The following is a 22413-nucleotide window of genomic DNA, read 5'->3' as shown; positions in this document are numbered from 1 at the left end:
TTGTGTTTGGGGGTGTTAGTCGATGAACGTACTGATGGGGAGGAGAGACTCGAGAGCATACATACCGTGGGTGTCAAAAGACAGCGTCAGATCGAGAGACATTCGATGGATCATACAAGTAGATCTACCGGTATCTGTAGGGCCCCCAAGTCAGCTTCAATGCGTACGGCCAAAGAGGCTGCGTAAGACCACACTCCCCCCTCCTCAACACCAGCATCACTAGTTAGATCCAAATCACAGCAGAGGCTCCGAATCTGGGGGTAGGCCCAGCTAGGTATCACGTGTAGACTGCAAGCACAATCGAGCAACCAGGAGGGGCCGGGCGGCATCACTGGTGCGCACACGCACCCGTGACCCGAGGGTAGCACAGGTGATGCTGAACATTGGAACTTCTCACACTTTCCACACAGCGAGTCCCCAGGCTGATGTGCGAGCCCCCTCGACCAGAGTAGGAGAGTTTGGAATAGGGCCGCTGGTGCACCAGCTGTCGGCGCAAAGAGAACACCCAATTTCTTACCCAGTGCGGCACGGACCCTCGAACAAAGGCCTTGAATTGAATGTTCGAAATCACCGTGTGGAAGTGTTGTGACAGGCTGGGAGGTGTTGACAGAGGGAGAGAGTGCTGGGGGCAGGGCTTACCTTTGGTCGGGTCCAGGATACAGTATTATCGAGGATACCGGTAGTATGCAGGAATGGATCCAAGATCCTCCAGATCAGAGCGCGTCCGATGTTGGCTTGGGGAAGTACCCTGAAGTTGGGGACGGCCGCATCCTGGCCGTTAACTGAGACTGCGGTAACCACGGCAACGAGTCCGCGCTAAATACACGTGATCCCGCGGCGCCTAGTACGGTCGGGGTACTGGACTGGAGGAGGTGTCCAAGGGGAGTAGAAGGATAGGGGGGAGAAATATGGATAGGGGAGAGACAAAAAATTAGCAGATCATTACGAGCGTTTCAAGTATCAGAGAAGCACGACGGAGAAGGATAGAGGGGGAACGATGCATTTGAGTAAATACTTGACAAACCGGTCTATGCCTCAAATCCAGATCCAGATTCAACCCCTTCTCTCCCTCCCCATTCAATCGCTCCCGGACTCCCTCTCAGACCAAATATGAATACCGGCCATTTATCCACAAATGGGGGGAGGGGAAGGGGGGCAGGACAGCTCAGCACAAACTAGACAAAAACAAAAGCAAACATACACAAGGAAAAACTTGTCTTGAAGTGTAGTATTAGGGAAGTAGCTAGGTAGGTATAGCCACTCTCGTCATCAATCATGTCATGCCATTCCTTTCCAGGCCAAGCCCTCGAACTTCCCAAGCTCGTTCGGCTTTCAATCTAAAAAACTCCATACCCAATGCACCGACTCCATCTGTATCCTTATGAGCCCCCGCCCCCCGATTTCCTATCTACACCCCTATCCTATATATAAAAACACCTCAAAGGTATTGCACATGAAACCCTGCCTACGCGCCCCAGCCCTGCCACCCGGCGTTCTGCCTCCGGGTGCGGAAATAATCATAGTTCATCGGGTCCTGGTGGTGCTCCTCTTCTTCCTGCGGGAGGCCCCCGTAGCCCTGCGGTCCGCCACCCAGGAACCCATGTGCTCGCCGCTCTAGACTCGGGTCTCTACCTCGGGCGCTACTGGGCACTCCCGCGTGAGAGACGGGGGGCTCCGCCGCTCCAGACATGAGGTTCGTTTCGCTTTCGTTCCGGTGGCCATACATAGAATTGTAGTTGCTCCCAGCATCACTACGCGCATCATACGACCCGCTCGACGCCTGGCGGTCAGCGCGAGCAGTTGTTGAAGGCGCGCCCCCGAAATTCGAGAACGTCGCCGTCCGAGGCGTCCCAGGTAACGAGTCACCGTATGCGGTCGAGTTACCGGGTGTGTCAGAGCGGATCATATCCTCTGCTCTCCCATAGAGACCACCGCCGCCTCCGTGCTCCTCGCCAAACTCGGCACGACCCTTGAAATGCGCAAAGTCGAGCCTGTTCTCAGGTACCAGTTCGAAACCAGGAATGCCGGCATGAGATTTCTTGCCGGCATGCCCTGCTTGCATAGGATCGAGGGTGTAGGTGTCAGTGTATCCGGAAATGGAAGCTGATTCACTGGCGCCGATTGCGTTGCTGTCTGTGAGACGACCGCCATAGACGGAAGCGAGAATGTTCTGTGCTTTGGCGTGCACCATGGGTGTGATTAGTGGTTTGTAAAGCACTGGATGGCCGAATCGGGCCGCGAGTCTGTCACGCTTGGCATCGAAGATCTTGGAGTTTTCGTTTTCGGGGTCTTTGGACGTGTTGGCCTGGACGAAGTAGTGGATCTTGTCGTCGTAGGTTTTCTTGCAGAGCCATTTAAACGCCAACATGAGCAACGGAAGGGGAATTATCAAATATGCCTCCATGTGGGAGCCGTCTCCGTGGACCCAGACTGAGAGGAAAACTACCAAGTTTGAGAGGCAGGCAGCAAAAATCATCCGGTTGAAAAACATGCGCCAGAACATGCCGCCGGACTCGGTCTTTGTGACGAAAATGTAGAGAAGCAAGTACTTCTTCAGGAAAACATCGATGATGAAGTACAGAGCACAGGCTGGAATGGCCAGCGGCTGTATTGTCGCGAAGCACAACGTTACAGTGCTGTAAAACAAGAAATAGTTGTAGTACGATGCGTAGTCAAATGCCTGCGGGGCCGTCAATTCGATTATCTCCCTAGGAGTCGGGTTGGAGAATTTTCGAACGCAGAAACTCCAAACCAGAGTCCATAACTGGGCCAAGTCGACAGCAGCTCCCAGATTTCGCTGCAGTAGCCATGTGATCCAGAAGGGCGAGATGTTGCAAAGGGATATGAAAAGTGCCTGCGCAAAGTTGGCATCCTGAATAGCCTGCCAAGCATCTGTACCGTTCGCTGTATTTTCAACGACGGTCGACACGAACGTCCAGACGGTACTAAACATTGAAAAGACAATCAAGAAGTTGAATACGAAGAAGGTATAAAGCTTGCCAGCAACATGGCGCTCGCGAGCAGTCTTCGTTCGGTCTCCTGCTCGGATAGCAAGACGACGGAAGATGATTGGCAAAACCAAGTAGACCAAAGACGTGATAGCTGGTGAAGCCACACCTTGGACGATCGACCACCACGTTGTGTGTCGTTCTAGAGATGTCTGGAAAGCGGGCCAGACGTGACCAAGATTTGCCAGACTGATAACAAAAATCGAGATCAAAGCGTTTGGCGCAATCCATGCTATAGTCAAGAGGGTGACCCAGAGGTTGTTAATGAATCGTCTCGAGCGTCTTTGGGACTTGGTGAGGGGCATATTCTTCCAGATAATATCTGTGGGTCTAGGAGCCAATACAATCGTTGTCCCCTGGGGATGCTTTTTCTTGGCCGCATAGGCAATGCTGTGGGCCTCCGTGATTTCCTCGTAACTGGCAAATCCGTATGGCAGAGGGTTTCGGTTGTCCACAGTGAGGCGCACTTCCTTGATTTCCGTCTCCAACTGGTTTATACGACCTGTCAAGTATTCGATAGCGTCCAGCTTATGGCCCCTGGGATATGTACCCCAGTTAGGATCATCCTTCGAGGGACCGCACACTGGTCGGCGGGGAGGTAAGTTGTGCGGATCCTTGAGATACTTCGCTAGGTATCTTTCGAGACTTCGCACCGTTTGGCCATGCTGCTCAATCAGCTCTGGCAACTCCTTCACGTTTCGTGCGATAGCTGTTCTCGAGAACGATGACGTGGGCACGACCTGATCAATCAACCTTCCAATCCCTTCGTCCGAACAGAAATTCTTGGGGATGTCATTGATCTGTTCCTGTATTAGCCGTTTGCTGTCAGATCATGCAGTGCTTCTCTCACCATGAGTGTCCTGGCGTGCAAGCTAGCCCGGTACTCTGGACTGTCGTAATACTGCCTCCGCAGCCTCAGAATTGCTCTGTAGTTTAACCACAGGAAAAACGCAAGTATCGCGTTGAAAATCCATGCACAGATCGTCATCCCCCAGTTGGCAGTTCCAAAGGTATTGACAGGCGTCACTCGCGCAAGTGCAGTCGAGCTGGAGAATTGTTGCCCCTTGGCCAAGTTCACCGGGATCAAAATGCCACATCCCACAACCGTCATGACCAGGAAGATATTCCGGCACATCTTCAGGGTCCGCATAAACACCACGGCATCCAGACCAATCAGGACGACCAGGTCTTGCTCACTCGTCTTTAAAATGGGCGCCACCCAGGAGAACATGCCTTTCCCCAGCGGCGGCGGCGCATGCTTGTCATCTGCGATCTTGAGCTTCGGCGCGTATACGATGGAATTGAAGGGTCGGAGGGCGGAAAATCCAATGGCGAGGAGGAGAGTGAAGCCAATTGACGTTCCCAAACTGGCGTACACGGAATTTTGGGCCAGCTAGGTATCGCGAGTTAGATGTGTGTGCTACTGGCTGGCGTTCATCAAGGGACTGGGCAGATAGATGTCTGTACCTGGGCTGAAAAGGGGTTCTTGAGGAGATCTAGAAGCTTTTGACCTCCCGACTCCTCCTGCCTCCTAATGACTGAATCGAGGATCCTGACGTACTCCATGGTGGTGGAAAGCGAGTGGCTATGACGGGCCAGAGGCCAGACAAATTAATATACTTCGTGACCTGCTCCCGGAATAATGTTTCTTTTTTTTTTTTCGGCGCGTCCTCGGAGGGTAGAGGTGGAGGTGGGTGGTAGGAGGCGTAGGAGGACGAGGTTTGTCGTTTGGAGGTTGAGGTGTGTATGCGGGTTGCGGACTCGAATAGAAATGAATTTATTATTTGATTACTATCCCTTGAATACTCCGTAGATACGGGACGGGGAGTCGGCACTGGGATGGGGATGGGGTTGAGATGGGAATTGCAGGGAAGCGGCAAGGATGTCTGGTGTAACAAAAGAATGGGATAGATGGGAATGTGATTCTAGGACTGGCGATTTATAGGGAGGAGGAGGAGGGGGAGGAGGGGGAGGAGGAGGAGGAGGAGGAGGAGAGAGAGATAGGCGGAGAGCCAGAAGATGCAGAGGTGGACGAGGTGGAGATGTGCACAGCAGCATCAAAGCCGTGACACGTTTATTCAGAGAATTAAGAGTACGTACGGTATGACGACAAACTTGGCACTGCGGATCTTCTCCCGTCCCTCGTCCCGGCTGAAATGCGGCTTCTAGTATTGTACGTACCGGTAGTAGTACGTACTTACAGTACCGCTGGTCATTTCTACTGGTACAACGTACGCAACAGAGAGCTGGATGGCCTTGTTCTCTCGTTGGCGCATCGGCATTCTCACTTCGTCTGTCCTGTCCTATTTTTGGATACTGAACTACAGAGTACGGTAGACTGGGCCTTGCTTGGACTTGGTCTGGGCTTTGCACTTGGACTGGGGCATATCAGACTTTTTTTTTCTAACGCACGGATAAGTACGTACTGTATTGGGATGGTGTATCTCCGTATATAGATTTATTTACATTTGTGTATAAACTGTATATATCCTCATCGTGCCCGCCCATGACCCATGATCGATTATACACAACAACAACATAGGTACGGCACCATCCTGTCCTTCGCTGATTCCACGTATCCTATCCTACCTATACTATCCTCGTCGCTTTGCATTGCAACGTCAACGTCAATAGATTAAAGCGGGCGTCGAGCCTTCAGTTCAGCGCCCGGCAAGAGGCTGTGCAGAGAGAGGGCAAGGGAGCAGCAGCCAGTTGCAACCAAATACACAATCTTATCGCCAAAATTCGATACAGATGCATGATCAAGATCAAGATCAGGCTCGTCCAGGCTTGAAGCCAGCCAGCAAAGCTCCCGTTGCTATCTATCATCGGATCGTTATCATTCAAGTGGGATATGTACCCCAGCATCAATCTATCCCACCTCCCATTCCTTTAAGTCTCCCGTATCTATCCGAGCCGAACTGCATCTCGTTGATCTTGCATTTATTTCATCGCCTTGCGAAATCTCAAGTCTGTTGTCTGTTACACGTCATTCATCCATTACAGGCAGAATTGCTCCCCCTTCCTTCCCAATGCAATCCCAGCAATACATACCGGAAGCGAGAAACCCAAATCCCAAGCCCTACCTACCTACCTACCTACCTACCATCCTTACACAAGCAACGCTGAATCAAAATACCATCGCGTACTTCGCTTCAACCTCTTTCCCCACTCGCCTCTGATCTGTAGAAATCGTCGTAGTCATCATCTCATCGTCGTCAAAGTCGCGCTAGTAACCCAGCGAGAGAAAAGTACAAATTCAATCTCTAGCAGCGCAGAAAACAAAATCATGCTGTACGCTCGAGGTGCGGTTAGGATGAGTTGACGCGTTAATCATGGGCATCCGCAGAGTGAAGTAGACAGCCACAGCAACGTTCATCTTTTTGCCCTTTTTTGGGGGGAGGGGAATGGGGAGGGGAATTTTTTGTACGTATTTTCAGGACCTTGATGTGCTATAAATCTCCGATTAAATCTCCGATCAAGACTATTCTGGCGCGGCTGAACGAGGAACTGTCGGTGAACCTTTCCGTCCGGACCACTTACCGCTGCTTTCCAAAACTCGCTTAATTATAATATTGCTTACGCCCATTTGATTAGCTAGCTTGAAGATAGCGCCAACGCTGCTTTATCGCAAGTAAGCAACTCTTCGTACGTTCGCGTCTTTAACTCCTCTTGATTAGCTAGCTTACATCTGAATTCGCAAGGCGCATTGATTAGACTTGAAGTGGACTACAGTAAAAACGCAGCGCGGGGTAAGAACATCAAAACATTGCGATCGACATTTTTAAATAAATATTTTTGATAAAAAGCTTGGGAAGGATGATAATACAAAGATACTAACCGGATAGAATCGGTTACGGAGATTCTTGCTATCGATCTTTCATTATCGTAGCTCGCTGCTTTGTTAAAGAATGTTAACAACAAAGCTTTTGATAGCAAATGTTTTGCTGAGAAAAGCCGATTCTAATACCGATCGTAACCGAAAGAGCGCGGTGCAAGCAGCTGTCGTTTTACGGAGGCATTTCATTGTTGATGATGGCTTATTGAAGTATAATATAAGCAGTCGTCCTTTTAGCATCTCATTTTAAATGGTAGCCTTTTTAAATGCGATGCAAGCAATTGCTTTTCTAGCATTTTATTTTTAATAGTGGCCCTTATAAGTGCGGTGCAAGCAGCTATTTTTCAGCAGTTCATTTCTAGTGATAGCCCTTGGAAGTGCGGTACAAGCAGCAGTCCTTTGGCATTTCATTCCTAGTAATAGCCCTTTAGGTTCGATGCAAGCAGCTGTCCTTAGTATTAGCCCCCTTGAGTGTAATGCAAGCAGCTGTCTTTCTAGCATTTCATTCCTAGTAATATCCCCTTAGGTCCGAAGCAAGCAGTGGTCTCTCTAACATTTTCTCCCCCACCCCCACCCTTTTAATTTAATATTAATAATATTACTAGTTTAGAATTGTCGAGATTAATAGCACTGTGACGAACGTCACCAATATCTTTTTGATTTGCTTTTGTTTGTGTTCTTTGTTTGTTTGTGTTGTTTGATTAAGCGAGAGAACGTGGGGTTTTTAAGCGAGCGCGGCACCTACTATGGATTGAGATTGAGGTGAGCAATGGGTCACCTATGTATCGAGAAGGGCATTGAGAGCTGGCTCAATTCGCTATGCCGGAACTACCTAAGACAGGCTTTACTGTCCCGATTTCCAGTTAGAGAAAGAAGATATGTTATGGTGTTCGGAATATTATGATCTGAGGCGAGAGTCTCGAGAAGCTGTGACGTGACAGACAGCAGAAGACGCAGGTTTTTTTTTGGGAATATTGTAATAGATGAAAATTTCGTACCAAAGCTTAATTGTAAAATGATGAGGCAGTCTCAAACTACCATCGGCAGATCACGGCAGCGCCTCAGAGGCTCCATGACATTGGAAAACATAACCTCCCTCCACCTCTCCTCTACCCCGTCTGCACCTGTACTCCCAGGATCATGGTGGAGACACCATTCACCGCATTTGCGTACTCGGGTCCAGATTCCTCGACCACTCTCTTCAACCTGACTCTTGCACGTTAGCACCAGTTTCTTTCAATATTCCGGGACTGAAGTATCATCTGGGAGCACATATCCTGACTGAGATACAATTCCGATTTCAAAGACATCGAAGAGAAAAGGAAGGTGATTTACAGACCAGTCCGTTGCGACGCAATACTTCAGAAACTGTAGCCTTTTGTCCTCTGCGGCTGCCATTCCCAAATCGCTGCTTAATGTGTGGTCCTCAACTACTTTGCCGAAGCAGAGTTCCAGAAGTATGATGCCAAGTTTGCGGATGCTGTTTTGCAACGTGTAGTTGCTTGCTGGGTTTGGGGCTGCGGTTGTGGCTGTGGTTTGACCGAGAGCTTTTGAGAGGGAACGCGAGACGTAGGGTTGATCTGTGGATATCTTCGACGGGTCTGTAGCCTCGTAGATGAACTTTTCGAAATTCGCGAAATCTTCGAGTCCGTACAGGATGCCATCAAGAACCTCTTCCGTTTCTCGATCATAATTCGCAACAATACTAACCGTGACCGGTATGCGAAAGCGGCTGCATCTGCAACCGCCAACCCGTGTATGTATAAACCTTCCAGGGCTCTTTAGCACACAGGACATGTGCATGGGGTAGACTCGCTCTTATTCTTTCTTTTCCAATTGGAAACTCCAGTACTAACAAGTCGAAGTCAATGAGCAGTTTGACGTTCATCACGTGAAACACAAATTTTCTGCTCTTGTATAGAGGAAAAACCGCTGGCTGATTGAGAGACGTGGGAAGGCAATTACCCAGCGGCGACAGTACCTGAAGTATTGTCGAGAATATCATGACAATACTGCAAGAGGTGCAGAAGAGTCACGGCATGAGACAACCGGCGTTCAGCCTGCCCAGCTGTCCAAACAACCATCTGCAAGGCCGATGCCAATTTCGAGGAGCGGCTTCTCAAAGCAACCTAGTACTCTAGCTCATACACAGGCATCTACCCTCATGTTGACCTCCGGCCAAGTACTCGAAGAAGATACGGAAAACACTCTGTCTCAGACTCCGTATGCGACATCTAATGATGACCAAGGCAGCGGCGCTACACTCTCTGTCATCAAATTGGAGCATGTCTCCAAGGAGCTCAAACAGTTTGAATGCCCTTATTGCTGGCAAATCCAGACTGCTCGAACCCAGAAAGCTTGGAAGTAAGTGAAGAACTAAGTCTTTGGATTCATCGATTTGACAGTTCATAGAAAGCATGTCCTGTCCGATCTCAAGCCTTACGTCTGTACCTTCGAAAACTGTGAATTGAAACTCTTTTTAGACCGCCATACCTGGGTCTCTCACGAACTGGAGCACCATCGGCAGCAGTAAAATTGCTATTTCTGTCATGAATTTCCCTTCAGGAGGTCAGATGCCTACGAGAGTCACCTCGAAAGTCGCCATCCCGAAAATTTCACCAAAGGCCAATTACCGGCACTTCTCGAAATGAGGCAACGAGCACTTGTCAAAATGTGGCCCACTGACAGCCCTGTTTGCGATGACTGGGAAGAGAAGCTCCGCGCCATCAATTCCCACATACCAGGGACGGAGGCTCTTTCCGTCACTAAGAGCCAATTTTAACCCCACCTGGGAGCTCACATGGAGCAGCTTGCCCTCTTTGCCATACCTCAAGGATACACCGAAGAAGGCGAAGCTGATTCTGGCAACGCTGCCCCACGAATGGAATTCAACTCCCACTCTGTTCAGAACAGCGTAGCCAGCTGGAGCTTCAGTGCCGCAAAGGATTTGAGAAATTGCGAAGACATGTTGAATGAATTAGCCGAGCATGAGCCATTACTAAGCTACTTTATAGAACCAACAACCCTCCCGCCCTTCTCTGTATGGTTACCTGGGCAAGGAAACGTTACTGTATTCCGTCTCAGTATCCTCGAGATCAGTCAGAGGCTCGCAAGTGACAAACATAGAAATGCAGAGGCGGTGTGGCTAGACATTGGATTGATGTTTTCTGTTTACAGATGCACAATAAATGCCTTGCTCATGAGCCGTTCTGAATGTCCTATGCGAGATTCCATCTTAAGAGAATTTGACAGGATCTGGAGAGGAACCGTGGATCACACACGCACAGAGGTCAATCGGTAGACCTCGAAGAACAAATCAGCTGGAAATTGTGGAAAGCTAACACCTTCCCCGATGACGAAAACGGTGACCATGAAGACAATCCATAGTCACGCTCTCAGTAGAGATGCAAAACGGGGAACTTGCGACTATAATTTCCACAAAAGTCGTTACCTGGAAGGTGTTTATACCCCAATGGATTGTTACAGTTTCATATGCGCCCGACCATTTGATTTTATTGCTCGTCCTCTGGAAAACGATAATTGGGAGTACCACTTTGTGTTACGCGTGGCTGAGAGCTCCAAGGATATTCACCTCGACAGGAGAACGACGAAAGGAGAGAGGCATTTAGCGAGTCTGCGGATCTTGTTATCGTTGATCTTGGCCCAAATGAGCCGCCAGAAATCAGCGGGTTTCCAAGACCATCTTTTGCGCAAGGGGAAGCCATTTGGACAGACGTGGACCAAAGACCTCCTGAAGACGGTACTGGCTCTGCCTCGACACTGCCTCACTCTAGCATCGATGGAACCCTAGCAGACAGATCGAAGATGTTGGATACACTACGCGAAGAGGCACGGATTACTGGCCTTGTGTCCCCAAATACCACTTCGGTGATCCCGTTGACGGAGGCTGAGTCCCATTTCAGAAGAAGGTATAAAGTTTGGACCCTTCATATTCTGCCCTTCCCCCCCCCCCCCAAAAAAAAAAACAGGCTAATCCGCGAAGACTTCAATCAACGCTGGCCACCATCAACGTTGTGGCCAATGGAGAGGGTGACAGACGTCTTAGAGTCTGCAAATGCGAACGAGCACTCTCCACAAAACGATGAACCTGCTCTATCCGGATCTCAAAGTCACGGAGGCACCATGTGCGAAAATCTAAAAGCCTGCCTGTTCAGCGGCTCAAGACCAAGATGCGCGAGAAACGCGAAAAGGAAGCTGGGGACGTGAGTCAGGAATACCCTCGCCTCAGATTCAACAAACACGGCAAGCCGGGATTTGGCGAAGCAGTTACGTAGGTATCGTCTACCCGCAATTCAGGCGCCGGAATTTATCGACGAGGGTATTGCCGTTTCCGCCGAATCTAACTGGGCTATTGTTCATCAAAGCGAGCCTGCGAGCTTTGTAGTAGTATTATATATATTTAAGGCAAAGCAAGCGACAGAGACTCCATCTTCGAAACGGACACCAAGAGTACTGAGAAGATTTCCTAGAGCCTGTAAGCGAAGACCTAAGATCAGTCAGTAGTAGTGTGGAGTCAGAAACTGTCGGGAGTCTACACAGATAGATCCGAGAGAGAGCCCGATGAATGACCTGGAATTTTCCCTTTTCGTCAGTAGTGGTGATATGTGGTGATGGCCAGAAACATAAATAGTCTTGCTCCCATTGGCTTCGAAGCAACGTCAGAAGGCTATGATGTTCAGGGACTAAGTAGGACTATATCTAAAAATATCGCGAGAAATGAGAGTGATGGATTAGGAGAAAGATATTTTCGTCGCATTGATAGTTGCCCCGAAACCACTTTCCAGCTCGCTTATGAAAGGGGCAAAGCCAACTTCTTCAGATTCACGACATACCAATCGCTCTGCCAATGATTCGACCCTAATGAGATTTTCAAATCTCGTACAAAGCGATTCATATATCATCCGCGTATATATGCATCTATCTGATAAAGACCATCCAAACGATCAAGGCCACGTATCGGCCACTGGCCTTCATATTCAACAAAAATAAATAGGTAATTATCGATCAACTAGACCACCAATACCAATACAGGATTCCAGAAGCTCCGGGATATAACTTGTGGCATCCAGGAAAAGCCGTGAATGCATCGATCCAACCCCAGCCATGCATGCATATTCCAACCTCTATTCGCACACTACAACCATTGCAGCGACCCCGAAATTCCAAATTTCTAACAGTATAACTATGCCATGGAACAAAGCAGTCGGAAAATCTACGGATACTCCCTCTCCAGCTCATAAAACAATAAATACACCTCGCGCTGCATACCCAGCACATCACTCGTCTTGCTCTCCTTGATCTTGTCGTCGCTGATCCTCCACCACCTATTACTAGGGTTACGTTTCCGAATCCTGTTAACCATGCTCGCATTCGTGGTTGTAGTCTTGATCGTCCTCATCGTTCCATTCGTCTCTTGTTTCGTAGCAGGGACGGACGAGTCCTTTGATCTGGCGAGCTTGCCAGAGATTGCGGATCGGGTAGAGCGTGCGAAGGAGCGGATGCTGGCTGTGTCTGAGCCTTTCTGCGGCGCGGAGGTTGGACCAGTACCGACTGATGTGTCTTTTGATGTTGAGCGTGAGGTAGAGCTTGAGGCCAAGCCATTGCTGTGCTCGCCATTTAAGTATGAATGAGACGGCGACGGCGAGGAGGCTGCCGACGATGGCGAGAGAAGCTCCGGCGTAGACGGTACGGTGCTGAGATCCAGGATGGACTCTTCTGGTCGATGTGCTAGCCCTGATGGGGGAGTTGACAATCGCGATGGGAGTGGTGAGGGAGGTTTGCTGTAGATGCCTGCGGGTTGAAAGACATTAGGTGTTGAAAATGGGGCAGAGACCGTTTGCCGACGGAACGATTCGTAGTGGCCCGAATGATGGCTGCCTTTGTGGCAGACTACGCTTGAAAGTCTATAGAATTTCTGATTCATGAGCCCACCCAGTGGTAACCGTTCTGGGAATGAAACTTTGGCCGAGTTCTTCATTGTGCACCTTCCGGCATCGAAAATGGATCTTGAGAGATGGATAGCCATGACTTTTGGAAAAGTGGTGATCCTGACGTGTTTTGCGATCTTCCTTTTGGGAGCCAGTTTTCTGTCTGGGAGTTCTACATCCGTCAGTTCCTGCTCCGGATCTGAGTCGATAGAATGCTGGATCTGGCCAATCCACATCAGTAATTTCTCCTTATACTCTTCGGAAGTGGATCTTGACAGGTCTCGCTGATATGTTTGGAGAGCATGAACAAGTCGGCATTTTTCACATTTGAAATCCTCGATATACTCGGTCTTGAACATCTGATCAAAGCAAGAGCTCAATGTCGTCGAGGGCACTTGAGGAACACTCAAGGTCAAGGAGCAGAAGGTACTCTTGTGCGATGTAGGTTTGAAACCACACGTCAAACACTCAATTTGAGATTCGGAGCAGCCTTCAAGAGGAAAGCCTTCTTCTTTTTCCTGATTGATGCCCTCCCTTGAGCCCTCCTCTCGATGACCGTTTCCGTTCTGCAAAGATGATGATGGCTCGGAAACTTTGGGATTTGACGACTCATCTATGGAAATGCCAGTGACACTCTTTCTCAAGGAATCTTCGGCTTCCTGACTTGTGTTCTCCCCGTTCTTAAGCTTCAAGGCGTGCTTCCTGGCTCTGTGCCCCGCGTGATATTCATCACACAAACGCTCGGCTACCACCTGGAGGAACTCCTGTGCATCCTGCTGTTGCCGAGAGATCCTCTGCTTGAAAGCCTGTTCCAAAACCATGATAAACGGATTCGCAGATATCGTCTTCTTATATATGGGCCTCTCGTTCAGCGCATTGAGAATGTCCTTCAGTCCCATGGTCACCATCCCATGCTGCAAACCGTCCACTCTCCAGGCTGCCGTATTCTTCCTCGCAGGATCCTCCACGAACTGCGCATAAACGTGTGCCCCATCGAGTTTCCGTCGATACGTCTCCCGGATGAGATATACTCGTAAGTCCCCCAGCCCTGCCAGCGCTTGGAGGACCGAGTTTATGAAGCAATCGTTCGCCGGGTTGGACAGCCCAACCACCGTCTTCTTCCGCGAGCTGGCGGAAGTGGTCGCCGAGTCTCCATCGATGAAAAAAGTAGGCGCAAAGACGTAAACGAGTGTAATGGCTGCTAGTGACGCCCCAGCTGCGTAGGAGGCTATTCTGAGCGGCTTATCCGGCATGTCGAGGAGAAGGAGGTACGCGGAGAAAGAGAACGAAGGGTCCCGGAGCTCTTGGGAGCGCGAGCATACTCTACTTCTATAATCTCGATAGCATAACGCAATTCCAGCGGGTGGTGTGATGTTGAATGTGATGAATGTGGGCTACAGGGGAATACCCAGACTTTGTAGAGGAATCCTGGCCTTTTTTTTTTTTTGTCCCAAGTGATGGTCCAAGTAATAGCTGATTTCCAGGGAGCGAGCAAACGTACTGAAAACCAACAAATGTAAACTTGGTGCAGACAAGGTGTGTATTAAATTGAGAAGCTCTACTTCTACTCCGTACCTTAGATAAACAAGGATGGCATTAGGAAAATAAGACACCTGCCAAAAGATTCCTTGTATGGTAGAAGTTTCGTTGCCAGCTGCCATCTGATTCATGCATAAAACCGAATCTCCCCCGTGTCTAATCGCATACTCCGTCCGTATTGTTATCAGCCGAGTGGGCTTGGCGCCGACTTTTTAGAGCTCATGAATACGGTACGCGACGAGGCTTGTTTGGGTGTACATTTGATTATGGAACCAACCCTTCGACAATCGCATCTTGGGTGATTTCCTGCAGGCGCTTGTCCGACAATATCCTGTCCAATGGCTTCGCCATTCGTCTCCAAAGCTCCCCAATGCTTGTCGTGCATTCGGCGCGTCACAAGCAGCTTAGGTGAAGCTTTTCACTTCTCTGCAGGCCAGCACATACGGGGGAAAAAAAATCTTGCGAAAGTATCGACGGTGAAGGTCCACCTGCTGCAGAACATTCCTGGCTATGGCAAGAGAGGTAATGGAGACTTCATCATGCTTCCGCGGACCTGAGCTGACTGCAAACAGGCTCCGTCATCCAGGTTCCTCCTGGTGTGATGCGGAATATCTGGTTCCCAAAGAAGATGGCCGAGTACCTCACCCTACAAAAGATCAAAGAGCTTGGGGTAAAGAAGGATGCTGTAGTGGAGCGGGATTCCACTTTCCGGTCCAACGCGGAGAGGAAGCTCGAGAGACAGTTGGAGAAAGAACAGAGTAACGACGGGGAAGGAGAGGAATCAGAGCCCCTTTCACAAACAATATCTGAACAGGAGGATGGGCCTGCTCCAATAGTTGAGCTAGAGCTTCTCAACGTAAGATTCTTCGGAGTTGTGGCTGCGAAAAAATTGCTAATTTCGCCACAGCCCGAACAAGCAACGACGCTGCTCGACCAGCTACTCCCAGCAAACCTCGATTTCTACCGTACCGTTATCACCCTAGAAGCACCAGCTCAGAGAATCTCCCCATCCATCCCTTCCTCTTCAGCCACTTCCAGGGCTGCAGCGAATAACAGCAAGCTATCAACACCCGGAAAGGAAAACATCTACGGCTCTGTATCTACCAGTGATATTGCCGCAAATCTCAAGGCCGTTCTGGCGGAAGATGAAGAAGGGGTACGGATTGTATTGTCGCCCGAGAATATATCATTTGTGGGGGAGACAGAGGAGAAAGACCGAGTGAAGCACCTTGGAGTGTTCGAGATCGACATTCAGCTGGACGGGGCAACCGAGTCTGTACGAAGGACCATCAAGGTCAATGCTCAGGGTTGAGCTGTGTTTATCGATATCGTTGTACAAATGCCTACTGGGGATGTAATATCACAGAGATTCCACCCTCAGAGCTGCTGGATATGATGTCTGGGTATGCTAGGTAGGTAAGTGTCCATCTGGGGACATGGCTGATCTGGATAGCAGATGCTTGTCTTCCTGCCCGTGGAAGCCCATTTCAAGGTCTCGATACCCTATGATGTTCCTAGGTTATTCATGTCAAGTCATCCCCAACGTTGCCGCCCAGCTGCCTCCGTTTCGCGGCAACGCTGGAATCCTCATAGGTCTGTATGTATACGGCCCACAGCAGCACACTGAGCTTAGTTGCCCGTGGATAGTTCCTCAATGCTGATCATTTCTGGTGTCTGAGATGTGGAATGTCATGAGGACTACCGGTACCCACTCGTCGATCCGCTTCATACCAAGTGTGACATACTACACTGCCAAGCCTCGTGCGCTTTACTTCGTCTGGTCATATGGACAGAGCCCACTGCTTATTTGGTGGAGGTGCGAGAAGTTCTTTATGATCAATTTTGCGTTGCTTTATTACTCGGATTTCACAGTAGACCCGCGCCATGAGGATGTTTCGTTGATGTCCTTGTTTTCCAGTGATCGATATTTGGAGCCCTATTGATAAGAATGAATTCACTTAGTTGGAGAAGCATCGTTGTAAATCTGGGACTGGATAGGGGTTTCATGAATGAAAAATCTTTTGATTCGCTATCTTCAGTAAGGTATGTGATGAAATCCGTAGATAATTCTTTTATCCCATGTTGTGATTTTGAATATAGCCTTCATGATGGAATGGAAGAACGACCCTACGCTCCGAAATGAGACCGATGATAATAGCGCCTCTCTATGAAATCCTGCACTTCAAAACCATAGGGAAGAAGGATTATAAATCCTTCTTCTGTATGGCGGGTAGCTCCACTTTTCGACATATCTAAGGATCCTTGGATATATCCTTATTTGGTCCCTCCCAAGCCATTCCTTAAGGTATACCAAAGGCAGAAATACCAAGGCAATGGACGATGTGGATTCGGAAGCAAGTGGGAAGCCCTCGGCGAGGTACAGGTCTGCCACATGACGCCAAATAATCGTCGGCTCCGGGCTCGCTAGACTGAAAGGATGAATGGAGGGCGGCCCCACCTAAGCGAGCCAGCCGACGATTACCTACTCTAGTACCCCACCAAACGGATCTCAGCTTTACACGAAGGAACCCCTCCTTCTGCACCCTCGATTCAATAAAACCTCGGTCTTACAGCAAGCAAACAACACAGAACATCCCCTAATTTGAAATCTTTCTCTTGTTGTTTTTCCAACAACCTTGTCCTTGGACTTGCACGTATCCTTCCTTAACTGTCCGACAACAGTTTGGGAGCACAACCGCCAAACTAAAAACATCAAACACCATACCATACTACCAAGTCAGCTATCCATCCCGTCTTATGAAAGCAACTTCTCCACCTCCAAAATAATTTCAATACTTTTTCTGACATCACCTACCAAATCTGCAGATACCCCTCCACAACATCAGCAATCGTAAACATGGGAGCCACCGACGTCCTTAGCCGCAAGTCCGGTGTGATCGTTGGAGATGATGTCTTGAAGCTCTTCAACTAGTAAGAGCTTTTCCTACCGCATCGATATTTGTCTTCTGCTAATGGGTCGCAGCGCGCAGGAGCACAACTTCGCCATTCCAGCTATCAACTGCACCTCCTCCTCGACCGTCATTGCTTCCCTCGAGGCTGCCCGCGATGCTAAGGCCCCGATCATCCTCCAGATGTCCCAGGGTGGCGCCGCATACTTCGCAGGAAAGGTACCGTGCAATACATTAGAAAACTCGTGTTGTATAGAGGAAGATTCTGACACAACATCTTGCTAGGGTGTTGGTAATAAGGATCAAGAGGCCTCGATTGCCGGTGGTATTGCTGCTGCCCACTACATCCGTGCCATCGCTCCCATTTACGGTGTCCCGGTTATCTTGCACACCGATCACTGTGCTAAGAAGCTTCTCCCGTGGTTGGACGGTCTTATGGATGCCGATGAGGCCTACTTCAAGGCTCACGGCGAGCCCCTGTTCTCCAGCCACATGATCGATTTGAGCGAGGAGGAGGTCGAATACAACATCGAGACCACTGCCAAGTATCTGAAGCGTGCTGCCCCAATGAAGCAATGGCTCGAGATGGTAGGTTACAGTAATACGAGCTAATATCCAGGGCTAACGTATTCGATTTAGGAAATTGGTATCACTGGTGGTGAGGAGGATGGTGTCAACAACGAGGATGTCGACAACAACTCTCTCTACACCCAACCAGAGGACATTCTTGCCATCTACAAGGCCCTTTCCCCGATCTCCCCCTACTTCTCCATTGCCGCTGGTTTCGGAAACGTTCACGGTGTCTATAAGCCAGGAAACGTCAAGTTGCACCCAGAGCTCCTTGGCAAGCACCAGAAGTTCGTCAAGGATGCCATTGGAGCTAAGGAGGAGAAGCCAGTCTTCTTGGTCTTCCACGGAGGATCTGGATCTTCGAAGAAGGAGTTCTCGGATGCTATCAGCTATGGTGTTGTCAAGGTCAATCTTGACACTGATCTCCAATACGCCTACCTTACCGGCATCAGAGACTGTAAGTATTCTTCTTTTGCCTTGAGGATTGCGCCCAGTGGGACTCGCCCCTTTGAGACGATTCTTCCTCGAGACAAAAAACTTTATCCACCGGGCTTGTTTAACACTGACAATTTCCAGACGTCTTGAACAAGAAGGACTACCTCATGGCTCAAGTTGGTAACCCTGATGGAGAGGATAAGCCAAACAAGAAGTACTTTGATCCCCGTGTTTGGGTCCGCGAGGGCGAGAAGACGATGTCTGCCCGTGTTGCTGAGGGCCTCAAGGACTTCAACACTGCCGGCCAACTATGAGTGTGCTTTTCGTTTGCGTGATGATTGTTGACCATCTTTCATAGTGCTTGGGTCAATCGGAAGGATGGTTATGGTGTTGATTGGCGAGTGGAAATTGAAAGTACATACATAGCTTCGAGCAAAAGGGGCATAGGGGACGGATTAAATGACAAGCTGTATCACCTAAAAATCCCAGCTGTACTTGTGACTTTGGTGTCTATCGTCGAAAATTACACCCCCATGACCCTTCCAAGCACTTGGTATCACGTGATTCAGGCACATGGGTTGATCGCCGTCGTCGTCGTCGTCACCTGTGGGCCAACGCCCCTGCCCAACCTTGTTTACATGTACGACATCCTTTCTTCCTACCGCATCCCAAGTTCTACTGTAAAACACATTCTTCTCGACATTCTGATCTTCTGAAATCATCCCAAGTCCGACCCGTATCTCCCCAGCACGCACGATCCAGCAGCACAGCACAGCACAGCTCCTGCGAGCAACCGTTATAGCAGAAGCTTCCCCGTCAAGCAACCCCCCCAATTCAACCCTCCCCATACGAAGATGTCTTCCGGTGAGAAAGAAGCAGGCGGCGTCTCTGCGCAGAACAAAGGCTCATGGAGTGCATTCTTGAAGTCTATTGCTTCGTTCTCTGGCGACCTCTCGTCCCTGACAGCTCCTCCTTTCATCCTTTCCTCGACGTCCCTCGTTGAGTTCTCGAGTTACTGGGCCGAGCATCCCTCCACCTTCGTCGCCCCCGCCAAGGAAAAGGACCCTCAGAAGCGCGCGCTGCTGGTCCTGAAGTGGTTCTTGAGCACACTCAAGCAGCAGTATGCCAGTCGCAGCGAGAAGTTTGGCAACGAGAAGAAGCCCTTGAACCCTTTTTTGGGAGAGCTGTTCCTGGGCAAGTGGGTGGATTCTGCTGGGACTACGGAGTTGATATCTGAGCAAGTCAGGTAAGTCAATACCTGCTCATTGGCGGATATCCATTCCTAACTGTTGATTTCCAGTCACCATCCTCCAGCCACCGCATACCACATCTCGAACAAGGAACACGGCGTCTACCTCCAAGGCTACAACGCCCAGAAGGCCTCTTTCGCACGCACAATATACGTCAAGCAAATCGGGCACGCCGTATTATCGATACCAGCCTTCAATGAAACCTATCTCATAAGCCTGCCAAACTTGCACATCGAAGGTCTTATCTTCGGGTCTCCTTTCGTTGAATTGAACGACAAGTCGTACATCACTAGTAGTTCAGGATACACCGCCAAGATCGACTACAGCGGGAAGGGATGGCTGTCAGGCAAGAAGAATAGCTTCACGGCTATGCTATACCCGACGGGTAAGGAGAAGGAGGTGTTGTATACCGTAGCGGGCCAGTGGACGAAATCTTTCGACATCATGGAGGGGAAGAAAAACGTCATCGATACTTATAACGCGGAGACATCCCCCACGACCCCCCTGACAATTGCTCCTATTGAGGCGCAAGACCCGATGGAATCTCGCAAGGCATGGCAGAAAGTTGCGGCTGGAATTGCTGTGGGTGATATGGATACGACGGGCGTAGAGAAGACAAAGATTGAGGAGTCGCAGCGTGAACTTAGACGGCAGGAGGCAGCTGAGGGGAGGCAGTGGATGAGACGTTACTTTACAAAGCAGGATTCAGATGAGGTGCTGAATACGCTGGGTCCGGCTATCGGGTTGTCGCCGGAACCTGATAAGACAGGTGGGATTTGGCGTTTTGATGAGGCGAAGGCCAAGGCGGTGCAGAGTCAGGCTGCTGGTTCGGTGCCTGCACCTGCGCCAGCAAAGTGATGGAATGGTGGACGGGGGGAGGCGGCGTTGGGGTTCTTGGGAATGACATTATTGACATGAAATGTAGATTGCATTGGCGGGTTATCGCATCGTACTTCTAGATTAGCTATACGTGGGTAGGCGATGAGCAAAAATGCCATTAAATTCTCACATCTGTCAGTCGGTATGCCTTGAAACTTGGTAGCCCTACTGTGGATGCGCAAGATGAGAACGAGAGGGGGCAGTATCGACGCACCCTTTCTGAAATGCATATAGATTTAACTTTGAATGGGAAGATTGAGTTCATGATTCTCCGGTCGAATAGGGGAGAGAGGCTCTCTGAATTCATTATTAGGTTGCCACGCAGTCCGGTATCAGAGGCTTGGGGGAGGGAGACTTATGGTAAAGTAGAAAAATGAGAAGAAAACCACCTAAAGAATCAAAACCTGTGCTAGTCAGTCAAGACTAAAGTTAGTTCGTCTTCGGGGAGAAGTTCCATCTCGGTTTTTTTATTATAGCTTTTAATATTCTCATTAGGTTTGCATTTTTGATTATCGGCGCGGGGTGTATAGGTGGTGTACGTATACATATTTTCGATCTTGAGGTCTCCCGTCATATTAAGCCTATAGAAGGGGAGGAGAGTAAGGGAGAGAAAATCAAAAGCCAGCGCTCGAGCGATTCGAATGTCCTTTATACCAACTGTAAATAAGTAACTACCCTCGAATATATTTGACGAAGTATGTGATGTGAAAGGACCAGTTAGCGTGTAGTCAACGAATCTTGGTCTCTTTCTGAAGACCCTCCGGATCTCCCAATTTCCGAACGAGAGACCCTGACGCTGTGAGCCGCCGTCTCACTGCTCCACTGTCCCATTCAATGGTCCAGCTTAGCTTGGCTCAGACGGTCTCTAGGAAGAGAAGAGCGGGATAGTTATCGAGTGACGGCTTGAGAAGAAGTCGGCTATAAGGTTTTCTTCTTGAGGCCGCTTCTCAAACTTCTTTGACGAATTCAGTTTTTGAGCTTTTTTTTTTAAAAAAAAATCCCACCCAAAAAATTCCTTTTAGAGATTTACTCAGTACCTTGCTATATATATGAGGATAAAGCTATGTTTGGTATATATGATCGCTGGCTATTTGAATATACGTATCATCAGAAGGATGATTTTGGGGGGTTTCTGGCCCCTGAGATGAGCGTCGATGACCAACTACAGTCCGAGATGAATTACTGTGGCTTAAAAAAAAGTGGATTAATAAAGAGAACAGCAAGAAAGAATCGAGAAGGGTTGAAGTATAGCGGTCTCGTCGAGCAAACAATTCGCAGCTTCGGTACGTACCCGAGGCGGAGCGCTACCCTTAAAATTGTAGAGCCCGAGAAAAGTGGAATGTATGTACAAATAGAGAGCTGTTGGCATTCAGAACGAGGCTCGTAAACCATTCAACCCAATCCCATGTGGATTCAATAGGCTCATAGATAGAATAGAGATGTTGAGGCGACCTTTTCGCTCTACCAAGCTCAACTCACCCCGCTCTCGCTTAAACTCCGATTGTTTACATTCTCTTCACCTGTACGTCGTAAAGCAAACCACTGATGTCGGGTCAAGCGGCGCTCTTTCTGAGTCAACTCAGGTAATTTGGCTATTATTTGCACCTCTCAAACTCCCTAGTCCGATTCTGTCACTTCTGAACGGCTGCTCTAAACACCACACCATCCCCCCTCCCATCAATCTCATCACCAGACATCAGAAGGGCTCGCTCGCTCCATCTAGTTATCATGCCCATTTTCCCCCAACCTACTGATAATGCACTTCTAACCAATCTTTTACGGTTGGCGCTCCTCATTCGAGGCAGTAAATCTAGCTGAGGACTCAAATTGCTCGCTCTCAAATGAATAGGCCCAGACCAGAAGAGAGATACCACCGAGAAGACCTCTAACCATCATAGGTCGAATATACTTGCCAAACATCCTTTTAGAAGATGACAGAAAACCTCGGCTTCCAATAGTATAGACTTTTCCCTACTCACATCGTATAAATCAAGCGAGTCTCTATCTACACTCGCTTGACCATCCGGAACTATCCAT

The 22413-nt window shown here is 49.2% G+C and overlaps 7 protein-coding genes across 8 annotated transcripts; 4 read left to right on the top strand and 3 right to left on the bottom strand.

The window, feature by feature from the left end:
* Positions 1-1465: 1465 nt before the first annotated feature.
* Positions 1466-4574, bottom strand: L3040_003124 (uncharacterized protein; the record flags this gene model as incomplete). Its single annotated transcript, XM_007293603.2, has 3 exons — positions 1466-3808; positions 3859-4401; positions 4476-4574. 3 exons carry the CDS (start codon positions 4572-4574, stop codon positions 1466-1468), a joined length of 2985 nt encoding a protein of 994 aa, XP_007293665.2.
* A 3381-nt stretch (positions 4575-7955) lies between these two features.
* On the bottom strand, positions 7956-8734 carry L3040_003123 (uncharacterized protein; the record flags this gene model as incomplete). The annotated part of the gene is made up of 3 exons (XM_066154347.1): positions 7956-8052; positions 8186-8578; positions 8703-8734. The coding sequence occupies 3 exons, from the start codon at positions 8732-8734 to the stop codon at positions 7956-7958; spliced, it is 522 nt and encodes a 173-aa protein (XP_066012319.1).
* Positions 8735-9646: 912 nt separating this feature from the next.
* Positions 9647-10952, top strand: L3040_003122 (uncharacterized protein; the record flags this gene model as incomplete). The annotated part of the gene is made up of 3 exons (XM_066154346.1): positions 9647-9886; positions 10447-10775; positions 10850-10952. 3 exons carry the CDS (start codon positions 9647-9649, stop codon positions 10950-10952), a joined length of 672 nt encoding a protein of 223 aa, XP_066012318.1.
* Positions 10953-12079: 1127 nt separating this feature from the next.
* L3040_003121 (uncharacterized protein) lies at positions 12080-14047 on the bottom strand (the record flags this gene model as incomplete). The annotated part of the gene is made up of 1 exon (XM_007293601.1): positions 12080-14047. The coding sequence occupies one exon, from the start codon at positions 14045-14047 to the stop codon at positions 12080-12082; it is 1968 nt and encodes a 655-aa protein (XP_007293663.1).
* A 624-nt stretch (positions 14048-14671) lies between these two features.
* Positions 14672-16011, top strand: L3040_003120 (uncharacterized protein; the record flags this gene model as incomplete). 2 transcript variants are annotated; one of them, XM_066154344.1, is made up of 6 exons in its annotated part: positions 14672-14855; positions 14906-15189; positions 15241-15640; positions 15700-15736; positions 15790-15930; positions 15981-16011. In XM_066154344.1, 6 exons carry the CDS (start codon positions 14672-14674, stop codon positions 16009-16011), a joined length of 1077 nt encoding a protein of 358 aa, XP_066012316.1. The 2 variants fall into 2 exon arrangements, with proteins under 2 accessions (XP_066012316.1, XP_066012317.1); XM_066154345.1 differs by having other exon boundaries at positions 15700-15745.
* A 655-nt stretch (positions 16012-16666) lies between these two features.
* Positions 16667-18561, top strand: L3040_003119 (uncharacterized protein; the record flags this gene model as incomplete). Its single annotated transcript, XM_066154343.1, has 8 exons — positions 16667-16716; positions 17024-17069; positions 17160-17184; positions 17240-17264; positions 17317-17461; positions 17528-17830; positions 17882-18269; positions 18389-18561. The coding sequence occupies 8 exons, from the start codon at positions 16667-16669 to the stop codon at positions 18559-18561; spliced, it is 1155 nt and encodes a 384-aa protein (XP_066012315.1).
* Positions 18562-19101: 540 nt separating this feature from the next.
* L3040_003118 (uncharacterized protein) lies at positions 19102-20355 on the top strand (the record flags this gene model as incomplete). The annotated part of the gene is made up of 2 exons (XM_007293599.2): positions 19102-19493; positions 19548-20355. The coding sequence occupies 2 exons, from the start codon at positions 19102-19104 to the stop codon at positions 20353-20355; spliced, it is 1200 nt and encodes a 399-aa protein (XP_007293661.2).
* Positions 20356-22413: the final 2058 nt, after the last annotated feature.

Source organism: Drepanopeziza brunnea, assembly GCF_022702325.1.
Source record: "Drepanopeziza brunnea f. sp. 'multigermtubi' strain 214-2 chromosome Unknown ctg4, whole genome shotgun sequence".
Taxonomy (NCBI): Eukaryota; Fungi; Ascomycota; class Leotiomycetes; order Helotiales; family Drepanopezizaceae; genus Drepanopeziza; species Drepanopeziza brunnea.
This window is presented reverse-complemented; position numbering and strand designations above follow the sequence as displayed.